Source organism: Sparus aurata, chromosome 7 (assembly GCF_900880675.1).
Source record: "Sparus aurata chromosome 7, fSpaAur1.1, whole genome shotgun sequence".
NCBI lineage: Eukaryota > Metazoa > Chordata > Actinopteri > Spariformes > Sparidae > Sparus > Sparus aurata.
In genome coordinates, this window is record NC_044193.1 from 24,537,921 (window position 1) to 24,557,201 (window position 19,281).

The 19,281-nt window shown below is 44.3% G+C and overlaps 3 protein-coding genes across 4 annotated transcripts in view; 2 read left to right on the forward strand and 1 right to left on the reverse strand.

Annotated features, from left to right (window-relative positions):
• The first annotated feature begins 262 nt into the window (after positions 1-262).
• On the forward strand, positions 263-4,635 carry c7h1orf174 (chromosome 7 C1orf174 homolog). Of its 2 annotated transcripts, none has more exons than XM_030423936.1 (4): positions 263-436; positions 1,929-2,000; positions 2,125-2,496; positions 2,872-4,635. In XM_030423936.1, exons 2-4 carry the CDS (start codon positions 1,929-1,931, stop codon positions 3,019-3,021), a joined length of 594 nt encoding a protein of 197 aa, XP_030279796.1. In that variant the 5' UTR covers positions 263-436; the 3' UTR covers positions 3,022-4,635. The 2 variants fall into 2 exon arrangements, with proteins under 2 accessions (XP_030279796.1, XP_030279795.1); XM_030423935.1 differs by lacking the exon at positions 263-436 and adding an exon at positions 519-795.
• On the reverse strand, positions 4,096-12,542 carry dffb (DNA fragmentation factor, beta polypeptide (caspase-activated DNase)). Its single transcript, XM_030423934.1, has 7 exons — positions 12,382-12,542; positions 11,191-11,320; positions 10,856-11,041; positions 5,868-5,947; positions 5,616-5,789; positions 5,253-5,353; positions 4,096-5,137 (listed from the first exon to the last, which is right to left on the reverse strand). Exons 1-7 carry the CDS (start codon positions 12,502-12,504, stop codon positions 4,888-4,890), a joined length of 1,044 nt encoding a protein of 347 aa, XP_030279794.1. The 5' UTR covers positions 12,505-12,542; the 3' UTR covers positions 4,096-4,887.
• Positions 12,543-13,906: 1,364 nt separating this feature from the next.
• The window catches only part of nphp4 (nephronophthisis 4), a 170,456-nt gene continuing 165,081 nt past the window's right edge, over positions 13,907-19,281 (forward strand). Inside the window, exons 1-2 of the mRNA XM_030423642.1 lie at positions 13,907-14,224; positions 14,844-14,978. Coding sequence (XP_030279502.1) covers positions 14,048-14,224; positions 14,844-14,978 — 312 coding nt within the window. The 5' untranslated portion in view covers positions 13,907-14,047. The remainder of the gene's footprint in view (positions 14,225-14,843; positions 14,979-19,281) is intronic.

The window sequence follows — 19,281 nt, forward strand, 5'->3', positions numbered from 1 at the left end:
TATTAAAAAAACAAAAAAAAACAAAGAGCAGTTTTACAGGCATCAACAGGTGGAACAACAGGAAAACTCAACCTAAAGCAGGTCATAAATAGGCTAAATTAAATAGAGAATGGCACCCAAGACAAACCATTAACAAGCAATCCTCAAATATTAAGTCGTCATTAAGTCATCAGTAAGTCACGCACACACACGCACAGAGGAGGCAGCATTATAAAGTCTCTAGCACCCTCTCGTGGACAACGTCGTGAATTCCTCTCTGTCACCTCACATGACCCAGTTAAACCAAAACCCCCCGGAAACGTAGAACCCAAAATCTCCACACACTGACAAAAGCGACGTTTATTGTCGACCTCTCGTCGCGCATCATTGAGAGGACGGATACAAGTCCACCTGACCAGCTAACACATGAGCTAACCGCGCGTAAAAGCGGAAAAAGGTGAGTGTGCCTTCAAAATAAAACCATGTGCATTTTAATAGGATTGTGACTTTTATAACTGTGCTCATGATGAAACGACATGTTACAGTTAAAGAAATCTAGTTAACACTGACGAACAGTCGGATGTAATTGACTGTGGTATTGCGGTGCAGGCGGAAATCTCTGACCTCCGACTGAACTTCAGCAACAGGAAATAAATTCAGTGAGGTCATGACGTCGCCTATCGTTGAATTACAGATGTTTTTTTGTAGCTAGCCGTCACCGACTTACCTGAAGGCTAATAACGGAAAATATCGTCGAAACTCTAATACCAGGGTCGCTGGAAAACAAAAGCGCCACGCCGGCAAATGATACACAAGGTAGGTGCTTATCAGGACCATAAAACTGAAAGCAAAAGCTCCTCAATAAGTTGACGGCGGCTCATAGCTTTCGTGCTAGCCTTATTAGCTTGTTAGCCGATATGTCGAAGTCGATTTGCGGACGGTGTTTTGCGAGCTCTTGGCTTTTTCCCCCGTAACCGTCAAGGGTGTATAATTGTGTTCATAGACAACGCAGTAGACAGTCTTGTACCATGTGACTGTCATTTGGACCGACCGTGGGTGTAGCTCCCTTTCTCCGTGTTGCCTTTATGTACCGACGTTGCGCATGGAATTCACCTGTCAAAAGCTCCGTTACTTCAGCGGACCAAATGTATCGTCTTTATAGTGAGAATATGACGTGTCTGTCCTTACCTGTAATTCGGCACGGCTCGGACGCACCTTTTTGTTGCAAATTTAATGTTAATGGAGCAAAGTCGTGAGAGGTGACACAGAGTTAAATTGATAACATTTTGGGTGGAGTCTGGCAAGCGCCGTTCCTGTTTCAGGGCGACTGCACGGAGCTGAGTGACGTTTTCATTGTTTAGTCTGAATTCAAAGTGTCCTTAAAACAACGTCCTTGAGTCGGTGGGTGGTCACTGCACCAGCTGTCACTGAATATGTGCAGTTTTGAGGTCTCATATATGACCCTGCCTGCTGGAAAGACCCCAGAGATGTCAAGCATTAGAATTGATGTTGTTATCATCAATGTTGGACAAAAAAATGATCTCTACTCCATCAGTTTGAACACATTCTCAGAAACAAAACACCATCATCTTACAGAATATCTAAAAAAAAAAAAAAAAAAAATGGATAAACCAGCATAATGTGCCTGCTCGTATGCACCTCTTAACAGTGAACTACTTCCAACATCTTCATGCTTTTAAAGTGTGTCATAGGGCAGTCTCATACAGAATAGTGCTTAATAAATCAAAGCTAGTTGTATCTTACAGGGCTGTGTTACTCTGCTATCACTAAAGTCAGGGAGGCTCAGTGAAAACATTTTACTAATAATTAACTACATGCTTAGCAGGAGCCTCAGAGCTGCTAATGTAATGACAGCTGCCTCCCTGCCATTCACTGGTCGCCATAATTGCCTCAAGAGGTTAAACAAACATAATTGTGTTGCTTTGCAGATGCCCGGTCAACTCGGCAGCTTGAAACCCAGAAAGAGAAAGATCAACTCTGAGGCCAAAAGTTCCAAAAAGGTTTGTGTCAAACGTGGCTGATGTTTGTTTTTCTAAACTGGACGATTGTAACTTTTCACATCTGTGAACTGCTGTCACAGTATGTTTTGCAAGTGTCAGTTGAAGATTAACTCTGTGTCATCAGGCGTCTTCTACGAGGAGGAGGTGTATGAAAAGTTCAAAGACGCACTCGGCAGCTGACAGCGGTGCAGCGGCCAGTGGGCACAGTAAAGCAGACGGTCCTCTGGAGAGACTCTCTCACATCAGCTGCGAGTGCCACCAGTCTGCAGGCAGGAGGAGGTGTACGGCGTCACCGGAGCTCGAAGGGCAGGAGGGCAAAGAAAACGAGATGAGGTCTGGACTGGATGTGGACAGCTGCAGAGTGAACGGCGCCTTGGACAAACGGGACCCTGACGACATGGACTGTGAAGAAACCAACAAAAACTTCTTCCCAGATGACGACAGCAATCAGATTCTTCCTGTGGAGCAGTTCTTTGGGAACCTGGACACCGTACAGGTGAGGCACTTTGGTTTATGCGAGCATGACTGTGAGAGTATAAGATATGTTCTATGGGTGATGTTTTAGGCTACAGGTAAACATTTTAGGATGCAACTCCTGCCATAGAGTGCCAGGGGTGCACACAGTCAGCTACTGATAAAGTGGTCATCTAAATGAGATCCCCCCTGATAAAACTGTATAACAATACTCAAGACAACCACACCAGCTGGCTTATGAAACCCTCCCGCCAGTAGACTGACTCCGCCAACTTGAAACAGCACTTTGTCGGATTCCTGTACTGTTATTAAATATGGCAGTGACAGTTTGTTGTTTTGGTGAAGTTTATGTCCATGTTGAACAAATGACAAAACGATGGACTTCTTTACTCGGCAGGACTTTCCTCAGAGGCCATCAGCGTCTTCTTCCCGCGTCCGGAGGCAAGGCAGGAGACGGCATTACTACGCCCCAGAGGACAGTGATGAAGAGGAGGTGGGCAGCAGCGGCAGCGACAGTATGCAGCGCGACGACAGAGGGGACACTTAGCGAAGAGCGGCTGCATTAATGACTGTGTTGGACTCCCAGTTGCGACTCACCGGGGGTGAACTTGCACCCTGCGACGTGAGTGACCGATGAAATTAATGCAGCTGAGTCTGCAGTTAGCTGACCGTCCCTCACAGACAAGCTGACATTATGTGGCTGTACTGCATCTGCCTTAAACCTGTTCTGAGATGAACACAGCTCAGTAACTCGAGCACCACGGAAGTTTGCCAAATTAATTTATGATATTAACACAGTAAACTGTTCATTTTTGACTTGCCAAGAACCGTCCAAACACATAAAACTGTATTCATTTATTGCTGAACTTCCAGTTACAAACCCCTCCTGTTCAGTCAGCATCGTTCCTACCTGGAGTGTTTTGTCACAGCACTTTATTTAGACAAATCAGTCCACACAACGCACCGCTTTAACATTTGAGTGCAAATTTGCAGACTGAGATTAACGTTGAGAGGTGACAAATGGCGCTGTATTTAAGGAGACATATTGTGCTCAGTTTCATAGGATCATCATTTTATTTTAGGCTACTACTTGAATAGGTTTACATGCACATGACATTCTCATACTATCCAGTGCTGTAACACAGTATTCCCCCTCTGTCCGAAACTCTCACTATTTTAGTTCCTCTTTAAGGTCCCCCACACCGGACCCAGCAACGCTAACACCAACAACAGAGCAGCTGTGCTAAATCACTTCTTGCGTGCAAAACGAGGCACTAGTCATAAATGGTTTGACTCTGTGACATAGTGTGATGTCAAAAAGTCGCAGAATTGTTACTGATGAGGCGTTTCAGGAGCAGTGTTTTTGTGGGAGAGAGGAGCTTCTGTTGATGTGGACTTCAACCATTCTAACTTTCAAGGTCTTTTATCATGCACAAAAACATATGTAAAAAAAGCACAATATGTCTCCTTTACAATCATTTTAAAAAGCTAATGTCATTTAAAAAAAAAAGGTATTATTCGCACAAATGTACATATGAGATATTATAAAATGCAACAGCATTCATGTTCTGGCTTCAGACTATATAAACATGACGAGAAAGGAGGCTACACATGCCTCAGAGCAGTTTCATGGTAAAAGTTTTTAATATCACACATTCATTGTAGAAGCTGAATGAGCCATCGTTCACCAAGTGTCTCATATTCCTCATCAACACATCTTTGTGTGCTAAGTTTTGTGGCAGCTGTTTTCCAAGACTGATTTGCAAACGTGAGAACATTTTATATGAAAAAATGTTACATTAAAAAACTAACTAAAGACAGTAGGTTACTGATAAAAGTCTTTGGTGTAATTAAATTGGGGAGAACTTAAACCTGACTTTGAAAATGCCATCTAGTCTTCTAACTTTAGCAGTAACTGCACTTGTGCTGTTCTTATCTTGTAGTATTTTGTATATAGTGAGCTGATTGTTCTGATCATCCAATCAAATGTTCAATATATTTTTACTGCCTTTATTTATGCTAAATGCTTTTTCATATTCTGCTATGCAACCTTTGCAACTGAGTGAATGCCTCGTACATCAAGCAGTCATTGTAATCAGTTCATGCGTTTTGCATCGTTGTGCCAGCACAAAGAACAAATAAATGTTTTCATGATTGTAAAGGGTTGTTTCAGTGTGATTGATTTGGTTTAACAAACTGCTGTCAGGCTGTCTTCAAGCTCTGCAGGCTGCACTGGCTCAGAAAATTCACGACAGGTTAAAAAAAGAAAAATCATGTGAGGTAAAAACAGGAAGTCCGCTTGTTGTGGATCTCCTCCTGTTACAGTGGGCCTGAGTTAATTATTCACAGAATTCATCAGTCTTAGTGTGGTCACAGTTCATACAAATGAAAAACAAATTTAGTTAAAAAATATTCACATCAAGCGCCTCTTCTTCCCTTTAGCCTTCTGTCTTCCCTTGTCTGTGGTACTGGCTTGTCTGTAAATCTTCTTGGTGTCACACAGCAGGTTGTGAGCTCCCTTCTTGTGGCAAACGATGTGAACCAGCTTCAGGTTCTCCCTGGTGAACAGCAGGCGGTAGAAGTAGTTCAGGTTGACGTCAGTGCTCTTGTGATTCTGCAGAGCTTCCAACAGAGCGGGAATAACCGTCCTCTTCTTCTCAATTCTGGACACATGAAGAGGAAATCTTTTATTTTCTTTCAATTAATACTTCACGTAGCCGGTCTGGGTTTGCCCCTTGTGACAGTGAAATGCTTTTTGACTCGGCTGAAGTGTCCCACCTGTGGTCCAGATTCCACGTGCTGAAGACGATCCTGCTCTCCTGGCTGCTGTAGGGGTTGATGGAGTGAAGAGACCGGCACATGTCCAGGTCAAATGATCCCTGAGGTAGAAGCAACACAGTAAACGTCACAGCCAGTTCTTTCAACGTCAAACTGTAAAAATGTTCTTGTCCTGGACTGTTATCACGGTGATATGGGAGTGCACAAGTAACATAACTGACCTCAGACACTGAGCACTGATTACAAAAACGATTGCAGTGTTAGAGGTTAGTGACTAGACGCCAGAGTGTTCGTGTCTCAGATCTTGTAAATGCGTCACATTTTCCTATCAACACTTTGGCGTATCCTTTCTTCCTGTAATACCTGGCAGGTAAACCATCCTTCCTGAGTACAGAGGCGATCTGGCTCCTTTTCAGTCCTGTCGAAGTAGCAGCCGTTGTACCTCGCTGCCTTCAGCATTTCCCCCAGGCACTCTGATGCCTTCTGAAACTCTGCCTTGACTTTAGCCTTCTGTATGCTTTTGGTGGCTTCACCCAACTGAGAACAGAGACCGTAAGCCAAGCTGTTAGATGTTCTGCCAGACACTTGAGGATTCTTGAGTAAAATAAGTTTTACCTCCTTCATGTAGCCTCGTATCCTGCTTTCACAGTTGAACTTCATGTAGGCGGACTTTGTCTTGAATCGAGTATCGACACCTGAAATGAAGCCCCACTCAACATTTACTATACAAGTCATTCACTGCAATGTCTGCGACATATTGTACTGATTAGAACATGATTTCCACAGTACCATCACGGTTAGATGCAGGGATTTTGTTCACCAGGTTTCAGTGCAGAAACAGGTATTCAAAAGTAATCCACTTCACCACACATGGTTTTTCAAATCCAAGATTGTCAAGTCTAATAAATCTCAAGAGCATCTAGTGATTATGTCTCGTCTTTAAAGTCCCCAACTGACTCATCTTGGTCCATATCCAGCTGCCATCCCGACATTTCTTTTGATTTGAATCCTATTTCAGCGCTGCAATATGTCATGCATCACGGAGGATAAAAAAAATACCTCTGCTCATTTCACTGGCTAATAATAAAAGCTTCAGCCTTTGACCACTGACAGCTTGACAATGAATGAGATCAGAGAATCACCGGGAGCCCATTTGTTTACTGAAATATGGCCACAGTTTGGACTGTCAGGCTTATTTGATTGAACTTTTCAGTCACCAGATAGCAGTGTACATTTTAGACAGTTTCTCCTGCAAGACATTCATAGTTCTGTGTGTGACAGAAACAGATGGAAAGAAGAGGGTTTTAGAGAGACATACACGGCTGCCCAATTACAGTGTGAACTGGATTTGGACAGAATTAATGCAACTGGAGAGATTCATGACCAGAGCAGATACCAGAGTAGAGGGCGAGGCAAAGGGGGTTTCAGAAGCTGTTGGATCATTCAACCATCACTTCTAGTGGAGTATGGTGGTGCCTCGAGTCAGACATCTGATCCTGTGTGTCATTATCACAACATGAGCCTGTATTCTGCCTGACGTGTGCAAATGATAAGACGCTGATAACGCATCTCTAAGTTCTCAGATGACATGTCAAAGGTCTCAGGAGCTCAAGTCTAAAGCCACAGTAGTGAGGTTGCAAAGTAGAGCCCGGGCCAACACTGGATTTCTGTGGCCGATATCAAAGGCTGGCGACAAATATGTGAAATGTATACAAATAGTGGAAGACTATTTTAAAGTTTAGGAATTAAATTTAGCATATATCAGTGCAGTGAAACAGTAAACTTTGCTGGGAACCAGACAGACGTTTTCATATTAACGCGACTGGTCCAACTGGGCAAATATTATTAATATATTGGCCGTTGATATCTGTCGATCTATTGCGAGGTTTGTTACACGTGACAGTATGATGAAAGTCATACTACCAAGGACGTGCACGTCGCCCGGATCGGCGTCACCGGGGCCCCACCCTGGAGCCAGGCCCGGGGTTGGGGCTCGCAGGCGAGCGCCTGGTGGCCGGGTCTCTGCCCACGGGACCCGGCCGGGCGCAGCCCGAACGAGCAACGTGGGCCCGCCCTCCCGTGGGCTCACCACTCGCGGGAGGGTTCAGAAGGGGCCGGTGCAGAGGGATATGGGTGGCGGTCGTGGGCGGGGGCCCCGGCGGCCCGATCCCCGGATGGTGACTCTAGCCATGGGGACATGGAATGTCACCTCACTGGGGGGGAAAGAGCCTGAGCTGGTGCGGGAGGTTGAGCGGTACCGACTAGAAATAGTCGGTCTCACCTCCACGCACAGCCTGGGCTCTGGAACCCAACTCCTTGAGAGAGGCTGGACTCTCTTCCACTCTGGAGTTGCCCGCGGCGAGAGGCGGCGAGCTGGTGTAGGCTTGCTTATAGCCCCCCAGCTCAGCCGCCATGTGTTGGAGTTCTCCCCGGTGAACGAGAGGGTCGTTTCCCTGCGCCTTCGGGTCGGGGATAGGGCTCTCACCGTTGTCTCGGCTTATGGGCCGAACAGCGGTGCAGAGTACCCGGCCTTCTTGGAGTCCCTGGGAGGGGTACTGGAGAGTGCTCCAACCGGGGACTCCGTCGTTCTCCTGGGGGACTTCAACGCCCACGTGGGCGATGACAGTGTTACCTGGAGGGGTGTGATTGGGAGGAACGGCCTCCCCGATCTGAACCCGAGTGGTGTTTTGTTACTGGACTTCTGTGCTAGTCACAGTTTGTCCATAACTAACACCATGTTCAAGCATAAGGGTGTCCATATGTGCACGTGGCACCAGGACACCCTAGGCCGGAGATCAATGATCGACTTTGTGGTCGTGTCGTCTGACCTCCGGCCGTATGTCTTGGACACTCGGGTGAAGAGAGGGGCTGAGCTGTCAACTGATCACCACCTGGTGGTGAGTTGGATCCGCTGGCGGGGGAGGAAGCTGGACAGACCTGGCAGGCCCAAACGTATCGTGAGGGTCTGCTGGGAACGTTTGGCAGAACCCTCTGCCAGGGAGATCTTTAACTCCCACCTCCGGGAGAGCTTTGACCAGATCCCGAGGGAGGCTGGGGACATAGAGTCCGAATGGACCATGTTCTCCACCTCCATTGTTGACGCGGCTGTCCGGAGCTGTGGCCGTAAGGTCTCCGGTGCCTGTCACGGCGGCAATCCCCGAACCCGATGGTGGACCCCGGAAGTAAGGGTTGCCGTCAAGCTGAAGAAGGAGTCTTACCGGGCCTGGCTGGCCCGGGGGACTCCTGAGGCAGCTGACGGGTACCGGCAGGCCAAGCGTGCGGCAGCACGGGCAGTCTCGGAAGCAAAAACTCGGGTCTGGGAAGAGTTCGGGGAGGCCATGGAGAAGGACTACCGGTCGGCCTCGAAGAAATTCTGGCAAACCATCCGGCGCCTCAGGAGGGGGAAACAGTCCTCCACCAACACTGTTTACAGTGGAGGTGGGGAGCTGTTGACCTCGACTGGGGACATCGTCGGGCGGTGGAAGGAATACTTCGAGGATCTCCTCAATCCCACTGACACGCCTTCCATTGAGGAAGCAGAGGCTGGGGACTCAGAGGTTGACCCATCCATCACCCAAGCCGAAGTCACTGAGGTAGTCCGTAAGCTCCTCAGTGGCAAAGCACCGGGGGTGGATGAGATCCGCCCTGAGTACCTCAAGTCTCTGGATGTTGTGGGGCTGTCTTGGCTGACACGTCTCTACAGCATCGCGTGGCAGTCGGGGACAGTGCCTCTGGACTGGCAGACCGGGGTGGTGGTCCCCCTATTTAAAAAGGGGGACCGGAGGGTGTGCTCCAACTATCGGGGGATCACACTCCTCAGCCTCCCCGGGAAAGTCTATTCCAGGGTACTGGAGAGGAGAATTCGGCCGATAGTCGAACCTCGGATCCAGGAGGAACAATGCGGTTTTCGTCCTGGCCGTGGAACACTGGACCAGCTCTATACCCTCCGCAGGGTGCTCGAGGGTTCATGGGAGTTTGCCCAACCAGTCCACATGTGTTTTGTGGACTTGGAGAAGGCATTCGACCGTGTCCCTCGTGGCATACTGTGGGGGGTGCTCCGGGAGTACGGGGTCGGGGGCCCTCTGTTAAGGGCCGTGCGGTCCCTGTACTGCCGGAGCAGGAGCCTGGTTCGCATTGCCGGCAGTAAGTCAGACCTGTTCCCAGTGCATGTTGGACTCCGGCAGGGCTGCCCTTTGTAACCGGTTCTGTTCATTACTTTTATGGACAGAATTTCTAGGCGCAGCCACGGGCCGGAGGGGATCTGGTTCGGGAGCCAATGGATCTCGTCTCTGCTTTTCGCGGATGACGTGGTCTTGTTGGCTCCTTCGAGCCGGGACCTCCAGCATGCCCTGGGGCGGTTTGCAGCCGAGTGTGAAGCGGCTGGGATGAGAATCAGCACCTCCAAATCCGAGGCCATGGTTCTCGACCGGAAAAAGGTGGCCTGCTCCCTCCAGGTGGGAGGAGAGTTCCTGCCTCAAGTGGAGGAGTTTAAGTATCTTGGGGTCTTGTTCACGAGTGAGGGAAGGACGGAGCGTGAGATTGACAGACGGATCGGTGCAGCGGCCGCAGTAATGCGGTCTTTGTATCGGTCTGTCGTGGTGAAGAGAGAGCTGAGCCGAAAGGCGAAGCTCTCGATTTACCAGTCAATCTACGTTCCGAGCCTCACCTATGGCCATGAACTCTGGGTCATGACCGAAAGAATAAGATCCCGGATACAAGCGGCCGAAATGAGTTTCCTCCGCAGGGTGGCAGGGCGCTCCCTTAGAGATAGGGTGAAGAGCTCTGTCACCCGGGAGGAGCTCAGAGTAGAGCCGCTGCTCCTCCACATCGAGAGGAGCCAGCTGAGGTGGCTCGGGCATCTGTTTCGGATGCCCCCGGGACGCCTCCCTCGGGAGGTGTTCCTGGCATGTCCCTCCAGGAGGAGACCACGAGGAAGACCCAGGACACGCTGGTGTGACTATGTCACTCAGCTGGCCTGGGAACGCCTTGGGGTCCTCCCGGAAGAGCTGGAGGCAGTATCCGGGGAGAGGGAAGTCTGGGTGTCCCTGCTCAGGCAGCTGCCCCCGCGACCCGGCCCCGGATAAGCGGAAGAAAATGGATGGATGGATGGATGGATGGAGTATGGAAAAAAAACTAAAAAAACAGACTGAGATTTTACTGTATTCCTCCTAGTATTGCTGCAGAGGGCAAAAAAATGTAAAGTTTGCAGTAAGGGCACCACGACTGTAGAATCTGCTCACCCTGTCTATTCGATTTTGTGATACAATATCTTTCCCTTCTCTATAGGTTCACATGCTGCACAACATAAAGCTAATTTAACACGGTCAGCATGTTCTGCTGCCGTTCCGGTCATATGTTTCGGAGTCTATTTAAAAATGGAATAATCCGGCGTGTGATAATAATGAAAAATATGTTATTATATACATATTAGAAAATATTATATTAATAATAGAAAATATTATTAATATTATTACAACATATTAGAAAATAATATGCTCTTGCATAAAAAAATATTGTGTTCTAACATGAAAAGGACCTCCTTAGGAAAGAGCATTTTCGTGTTTTTGTGGCAGCACCATTTTGCTGCACACTGGACTTTGTACCTTTGAACCAGTCCTCATCCTCCTCTCTGCTCTCCAGCTCTGATCTGTCGTCCAGGTTCAGCAGCAGGTCATTCAGGATTTTCCGCCTCTTCGGAGCCTGCTCATCAGACAGGAGCCCTTTCGCCGCTTCAACGAGGTCATCGCTGTGCAGGCCTGTGCTCAGTAACTGACCGATGTCATACACAACTGAAATTAGAGGCACAGGTTTTTTTTTATGATGGTTGGACAACAAACACTATCGAGGTTTACACTCACAGTCAGCGTGGTCAGGAAGACGTACACAACTACAAGTGTTCTTCTTCTTTCTTTTTTTTGAAAAATGGTGTATGATTCACCTCCTCCGCTCCACGCCTGATCTCCGGAGAGAAGAACAAGTTCAGTGTTGTTCGGCAGAGTCTGGAAGAATTCCTCCGTCACGTTGGTCCCGTCAGCGTACAAACAAACATGTGCACCAGAAAGTGGCAACTGGAAATAAGGGAGACATTAAATTAAACAATATTACGAATAATATCTTATTTTTTTCTTATTCACTACAGCAATACAATATTTTCTTAAGTATCATTTGTGACATGTGAAAAAAAAAAAAATCTATTCAATTCAATAAGATGTTTAAAACCCAACAAAAAGATGGCCCAAATGATATTGTCTTTCTTTTTACTTCCAAAAAGATGTGCAATGTTCAGAAGTGGGGACAGGCCTGGACTGCTATCAGCTGTACTCTCATGAAACATGTTTTATGCTCTTTACATAATGTGCAGACACTCTGGAGACATGAGCCATGATGACATCTGGATATATCTCCTTAGTAGTGCCTGTCGTTCTTTTAAGATTAAACGTTGCCTTACATCACAGAGGTATCTATGACACAGTTTGTTCAGATTAACTTTGCACATTTATCTTACATATCTTGTGTTATAGTACAGTGAGTTTAATCAATGTCTTAATGAAGATCAACCGTGGCGGCTACAGTCTCTGAAATACACTTGGTCATATGATATGACCGATTTAAAAGGATAACGTTTAAAATGATCTTCTCTATGAATGAAAACATCTGCTGTGCGACATGCTGTTGCACACATTACATTTATAAACACTGGTCTCGGATAATGTTCTGTGTGGAGCCCTTCAACTTGGATCCATTTGTGATGGATGCACATTTTTTCTTCTTCTAATTATCTGCAGGCTGCTTCCTTATAGATCTTATATGCTGATAACTGTGTCAGGAGCATGTTAGCATATCCATATTTTTCAAGGTGAAGACGACCCTGGGCAGGACGAAACCTACAGTGTAACTATTAATATACGTAGCAGCACAAGTAACGTGTGACAACACCAAAAATTTGTCCACAGCACCCTTAAATGTTGGTGTGTAAAGCTGCTAGCTGCTGTAATTCAAGAACTGTGTGTTTCTTTTGTTTACCAACATAGTTGACTTAGCTCTTTAACCATATCCTCGAGTGAGAGAAAGCGAAACCGGGGAGGCAACTTCTGTCAAAAACAAGCCAGAAGACACATTAAGGGCTCACCTGTAATAATTTGCAGCCTTTTTTGAGCAACTCTTTCACATCTTTTGCTGCAATTCCGTACTTCCTGCTTTCGCCGCAACCCCTGATTTTCACAGGTTTCTGCTTGTTGAAGAGTCCAAACATTGTTCTGTTAAACACCGTTCTCAGTTTGTACCTACCGCTTCCGTCTTCTTCCTCGTCAGGATGTCCGCACGGAGCGGTGGTGTGCTGCTGCCCCCCAGTGTTCATCTTCCGCCATTGCCTCTGTGTGACAGGAGGCTGCTGAGTGTGACAGTGATGGAGGAAGAAGTATTCAGATATTCGACTACAGTAGCGATAGCACAACATAAAATAATTCATAACTAGTAAAAATGCCCCAATTCAAAAAGTTAAAATACACCTGTAATACAAGGTTTAAAACGTTAAGCAGACAGGACTGCCCCCCCAGTCAGAGTATTATTTTAATAACGACCTATTGTTGGCAGCATTATATGGATAAACAGCATTTCAGTGGTGCAGATGGAAGCTACCATTTTATTTTAGAGCAAAGTAGAAGTCCAAACTGTCAGGAAATCTCAAAATTGAGGTACAGAACTTGGGTAAATACAGACTGGTAACTCCATAAGTTATTGCAAAACAGAACTTCTAGGAGGCAAAGATTATCTTTTCAGGGTCTTCCAATAAATTACCTCCAGCGCCTAAAGTTTGTCTAAGAAAAGTGTTGAGGTACTAGAAATTCCATAAGAATAAATACATCTAGGAGGAACCAATCATATAACGGTGCCCTGAACCTTAAGCTGTAAGAGAGCTGAGAAATGGCCTCAACTTTAAAAAATAGATATTTTATTCCTATCTTCTTGACTGTGTGAAGGGCATCTCCTGAATCATCTCTAGTATCTATTTTGAGCATGTACAGCAATACTCATCCATCCTTGGCTGAATTTGACATTTTGGGAGATTGTCTCTAATAGGGATACGCTCAGTTGCAGCCAGGCCAGCCATTTCACACAGCTATTGATTGCACCCCCTCTGAGTCCCAGACAAGGACCATTAGATGACAAATAAATGGTCTTAACATCCTCCTATTGTCTCAACCTTTACTTTGAAGGGGCCACAAACATGGTTAAATATTTAAACTTATATTGGCTGTACTACTTGAATCACTACCATTGATATAAACAGTAATATTCATTATTTATTCAAAGTGATTATTAATTACTGTAAGCCTGAACTGTGGAGTTTGAGATGACACTTCGATGGAAGACCGTGGGTGTCACTGGTGACCTGCATGGCAACGTGAGCATTACCATAGTAACTGATGCAGCGCGATGGGAAATACCAAATAGAAAGGTGTACATGTTTAAAGCCAACGCTTGCAAAATATTGTTTAGATGTCCAGTTTTGGGGTTAAGCTATTACTTGCATTAAAACCTTTTTCGTTCGTTCAATTCTGACCACTTTTTACCAATCTTTTACTCATGGACAGTCTTGGTGAAGTCATTGATTCACCCCGTTAACCCCTCCGCTGTAGTAGTACAATCCGATTTCAATATGGCGGCCGCGACTTTGAAAATCTGAACGGGCAGAAAAGATAATATTCACATGAATAACTTTGTTGTGCGTTGCATTTATACATTTATACGTTTTTTGTACATTGTAATTATCATTTCGCTGTTGACCAAAGAATATGGTGAAGACAGAAGATGTATCAACCATGGCGGACGGGTGGACAGAAGTGTTTGAGAGAAGCCGGTCGGTCCCACCGCCCAGTCAGACAGTCCACCTGGCTGAGGAAAGCCACTTCACCCAGTCCCTCGGCTTCCAGCTCAGCCTCAACCGGCTCACCGCGGCTCACCTCCCGCAGGTGACTGCTCGCAGCTAACGCTAAATGCACGGTAGAAATGTCCCTAGAAACAGTTCATAGTTGTTAAACAAATTACAAACTACACCGAAATTCAGAGTAGTTTGTAATGTGTGCAGTAGAATTCGCTGACTTGGGCAGTCATTACGTAGCAAAGATATGATATAGCCCTAGCATGACACCCTCTGGTCCCTACTGTATTTCATGATACGTCACTTTGCGTCTGACTTGGAACTCGCTAAATTCCGTCTAAAACTTTTAGAACTGAAGCTGAACTTGGGTTTTATCGTTCTGTCAATTACGTTGACCAGTTGAAAAAAACACTGCAGCATGCCATGTATGCTCTCGTAAATTCGGGTAACACTTAACCCACCAAACACCACTGCAGTTCATATAAACACGAACGATTGTCCCTCTCCCACTGCTGGCTGCCTCTGTTCCTTGGAAAGAGTTTTGTGGACAGAGTGTTAGTTGGTAGACTAAGTGTGAGTGGAGCTCACTGAGGGATCCCTGCAGGGAAGTTGGGCAAAACATTTAGAAGAATTTAAGGATTTATTTTAGAATCTATCTTTAATGAAGGATGAACTAATCTACTGTTGGGGTCTTCCCTTTTTACACACAGGAGATGTCAGAGGGCGAAGATGTGACCTACCAGATGCGTGTGACCCTGTTTGATAAAAATCACCTGCACTTCTTTGGGAAAACATGGAAGAGTCAACCTCAGAGGATGAAAAACAGCAAGATCTCCTTCAATGAGGTAGATTTAATACAACATTCATTCAGCTGAAATAAGAAATCACGCAGCTGTGATTTTCTGTGTGTTTTAAACTCCTCATGTTGTTTTGATGAGCAGCGGGTTGATGATTATATAGCAAAATCAATGCCCATTCAGGCATAAATAACATTAATTTAGCACAGCCATTATTGAATTAAAACCAACTCACAAGCTCCACCACTCAAAGCTTTAAATTAGCAGTGATGATTGGACTGTGTTCTGCTTCGCTCTTGAGAGTGTTGCCAGCAGAAACACGGCAAGTTACAAGTTGCTCTGATTGATTCCAATTGCATCCAGAAGCCCCATGTTATAAGTGATCCTGTCCATTTTCTCACCCTGCATGTCTAAGAAGAACACATTTTAACGCGAAGCAACATCTTATGAGAATTGTTACAGATGATTTTTCGGAAGAAAATTGTTGATGCAGTACAAAACAAATTTTTTGCATTGTTTTAAAAGGTCACACGATACCAGAATTTTAAACTCGACACAATACCAGTATAAAGAAACTATTAATACCTCCTTTGATACCACAGCAAAAAGAAAAAACAAAGATCTAGGCACAGTAAAAAAGGCCAAGTTTTTTAACAACCTGAATGCAGTGCTGGTACAGAATAAATGGATTGAAAATCTGTTTGTAATACAGCTTGATATAGCTTTTGTACCTTTAATACCACTGCTGCTATATTGTATTGCTTTCATTAACACAAGGCATAGATACTTTATGGATGACACAATGAATAATAGATGGGGAATAAGTAAGTGGTAAAGTGGTAAATAAGTGGTAATCAGGCGCCTGCTACAAATCGACAAGAGTTTAGTGAGTTTTGCAGTTTAGAGATTAATAAATTGTAGCAGTCAAGCACATTCTGTACACACACAGGAAACATGCTAAAATAATAACTTCTCTATCTCCAAACACAATGCATCAATGTTTCTATTTGTCTTGCAGAGCATATCCACTTGGCCAGAGTTGTAAAAAGATGAACTCTGACCTGTGAATTCGGCCTAAGATTGCACCAGTTTCAATAAAAGTGAATGAGGAAGCAGAAATTTTTTCTAGTATGAAACTCTGCATCCCTTTAGATGAGTCCTAATAAGCTAAGATAAATTAGAACATCTTTGTGACTGGACCAAGCTTGTGTTGAGCAGTTAAGAGAGTCGCTTGTTTCAAAGTTCAGGTTTAGTGGTATGGAGAAAGTCAGTGTGCTTTGAGCAGTCCTTCTTGGCTTTGCATTTCTGTAATAATTGGAAGAACTAATTAAACCATGAAAGCATCTCGTTCATGCCTTTCACTTGTTGTGTGGCTGCTGAGGTTTATCATAAAAGCACCAAAACACAGGACACCAAGGCAAGGCAGATTGACCTAATAAAAAGCAAGCTTTAATGAGCAAAGGTGTGGTCCAAAAACAAAGGTAGTCAACAAACAGCAAGAACAAAAGTAAACCGAGTACAAGCCAGGATCACACAGGGAACACAGGCAACAATGCAGGTAAAACATGAGGAGAAAACCGGCGAACAGACATGGTAACGCAGATGAATCGTCAGGGAGTGAGGAAATAACAAAGGCTTAAATACACAAGGACTAATTAACAAATTATACACAGGTGAAAAGAATAAAAGGCATGGGAAAAGACAAAGACAGGAAATCTAAAACAAAACATGACTCATGAGGAGAGAATTCCCACATAAAACAGGAAATAACTCAACTATAACCCAAAACCATGACAGTGGTGAAAAAATGTAAAATGGGGCAATACCACATGGTTGAGAATTTATGTTTTGTTATTTCAACTCTTCATCTCAGTCTTCACACACCCACTAAACAGATGTGATCGAAAAGATTTCATTGATTGTGAATCTGCATGTGCCGGGTAATTTCAATTCCAGTGGTTTTCATAGCAGCATTTCTGCCCTCTTTAATGTGTTCACAGCTGCAACTCATTGGTTTTCTGCTCATCCTCCTGAGTAAACAACAACAAGCATTTGTGCCATCTCGCTGTCGCTATCATTACATGTTCGATTTTCAGGATCTACAGGTTCAGCAGCCCTGCTAAGAGCCAGCACCAGTTTTGTTTGCAGCAGGTACACAAAAACGGTGAGAAGCATAGTGAATTCAAATTAGACTATTTGACTTAACTGCATCCATCAATCACCTCAAACATCACAACTAAGTCGTGTGGAGCCTTTGGCCGTGGCCACATTTTGCTTCAGACTGAATTACAGTGCAGCATGCTGAGGCAGGCACAGGCAGCCAGGCATCCCAACCAAATGTTACAGTTTGTTCATTGTACAAGGTTTCACAGAGAGTCTTCAGCATGTTATGCTGGTTTGTTGAAGATTTGCAGAACTGGGTCAGAGGGCTTTTAGACCTCAGTGTTATCACAATTTAGTTTATTTTAAACCCCTTCTGACATGAAGGATGCTTGCAGTACATCTTTCTACTTAAGCACACTATTAATTTTTTGTGAACTTGATATGTGTAGATGCTGCTATTAATTCCCAATATCCACAAGATGAATCCCCATTACCTACTCTTACTGCAGCATTATCAAACTGTTGGAAAAAACAATACTTCTCACACTTGAACAGTGGTGAGCTTGACTGCTCTTTCTAATTAATATTACTTGTTAATACATGTGATGCTGAAATGACTAGTGTGCTCATGAATGTTTCAAGTGACAAAAAATTGATTGTTGAGTATTTTCATCATTGGTGAATCATTTTAAGTTATCCAGTGACACAATCCAAACACTCGCATATTATAGGATCTGAAAAAGGGTTTGCAGCCATTAAACATCAGCTATTTAATACCATCATATTGAGCTAACTACAGACATTATTCATTATAAACGTGATGTTTTATAACCTACGCTAATGATTCATTAATTGACGAAGTAACTGACTAATTGCTTGATCAGAAACAAATGAAAACTCAATGCTGTAGGAAGTTGCTTTTCTGAAAAAGAAAAACCCCTTTGTAGTTAACTGCTTGTTGTGAGCCCGAAGCTCAGCTCCTCCTGTGATGTGGTGATGATTTTAGTTTTGTTTCCTCATGTCATCACTTTCAGCATCATCTTATTGTTTGTACCCAGATTGTATTGCTGAAAGCAGTGCTCGTTGGCTGCATTATCAAGAGGCAACAATACTTATTGGGGCGCCAATCTTTTATGGTTTGGAGGTAAATTTGGTGCAATTACATGTTTTCACTGTAGTATTTATTGGGATTTAATATCCTCTTTTGGGAGTTGTAATATTTCTACTGCAGTTGTGCTTCCTGAAGAAACAACACTAAAGACTTACTGGTTTATTGACTGGGGATTGTTACTGTAATAAACTTTTCTCTGTGAGTCTATGCAAATGAAGTTGGCCTGCAGTTTCAGTCAAATGTGGCTTTTGATTTAGGCAGATGTCCACTGTCTGACTTTGTTGCATTTTTTAAATTTCTTTACTTTCCGCAACCATTGTTCTTTGAGCCTTTTCTCCTCTGTAATCATCATTAGATAAAGGGAACAAAGAAACCATTTTTGAGGTCAAACTGTGTGATGTACTCTTTGAAAGATGTGCTTTGATGATGAAATTTCCAATTACTTCTTGAAAATGCTAAAGAGCATGCTGTAGCTACAGAGGTCTTGAGACACAAAAGACAAAATATACTACACTGATATTGAAATGCGCCACAAATCTAATTTTCGTCACAGTATCCATTCAGCTTGAAAGAGCTTCTTTTGTCTAACACGGCCCCCCTCAGGTCTGTCATATCCATGCTGATTTAGTGGCTTGTACAGTAGGTTAAGCAAAAATTCTTGGCCTCAAACTATCCTTGACATGTCACTGTGCAAACTGGAGCTTTTCTAGTCAGATGTGAGGATATGATATCTAACTGGGCAAACCGATGGCATCACACTACTTCTAAAAAGTAGTGTTAAGAGAAAGAAGTGCATCAGAACACTGGTCAAGACATCACAGAACTAGTCTAGTGTCAGCCGTTATGCTAGTACCTGTGGTAAAGAAGAAGAATCAAAAAACTAAAAGTAAGACTTGAGCCTACAAGAGCAGAAACATCTTGTCACTTAATGTTATCAGTAGGTATTTCATTCTAAATGGTAAATCCATTGACAAAGTTGACGCCTTTCTTTTAGTTTTTTTAGCTGCTTTATGGACACTACTATATTTGACTCCAGTGACATAATGTATGCAGTTGAGTTTTTACTGTGTGATAATGTGAAAAGTGATTAACAGTGCTTAAAGAAGCAGCAACAACTTTTTAGATTGATTTCACGGA

Coding starts and splice junctions, on each gene's coding strand:
- c7h1orf174 (XM_030423935.1), top strand. Junction 2,001..2,124: donor AGGCCAAAAGTTCCAAAAAG/GTTTGTGTCAAA, acceptor CTGTGTCATCAG/GCGTCTTCTACGAGGAGGAG. Junction 2,497..2,871: donor GGAACCTGGACACCGTACAG/GTGAGGCACTTT, acceptor TTTACTCGGCAG/GACTTTCCTCAGAGGCCATC.
- dffb (XM_030423934.1), bottom strand. CDS start 12,504: ATGTTTGGACTCTTCAACAAGCAGAAACCTGTGAAAATCAGGGGTTGC. Junction 11,042..11,190: donor TCAGGCGTGGAGCGGAGGAG/GTGAATCATACA, acceptor CTCTAATTTCAG/TTGTGTATGACATCGGTCAG. Junction 5,790..5,867: donor TACGAGGCTACATGAAGGAG/GTAAAACTTATT, acceptor CTCTGTTCTCAG/TTGGGTGAAGCCACCAAAAG.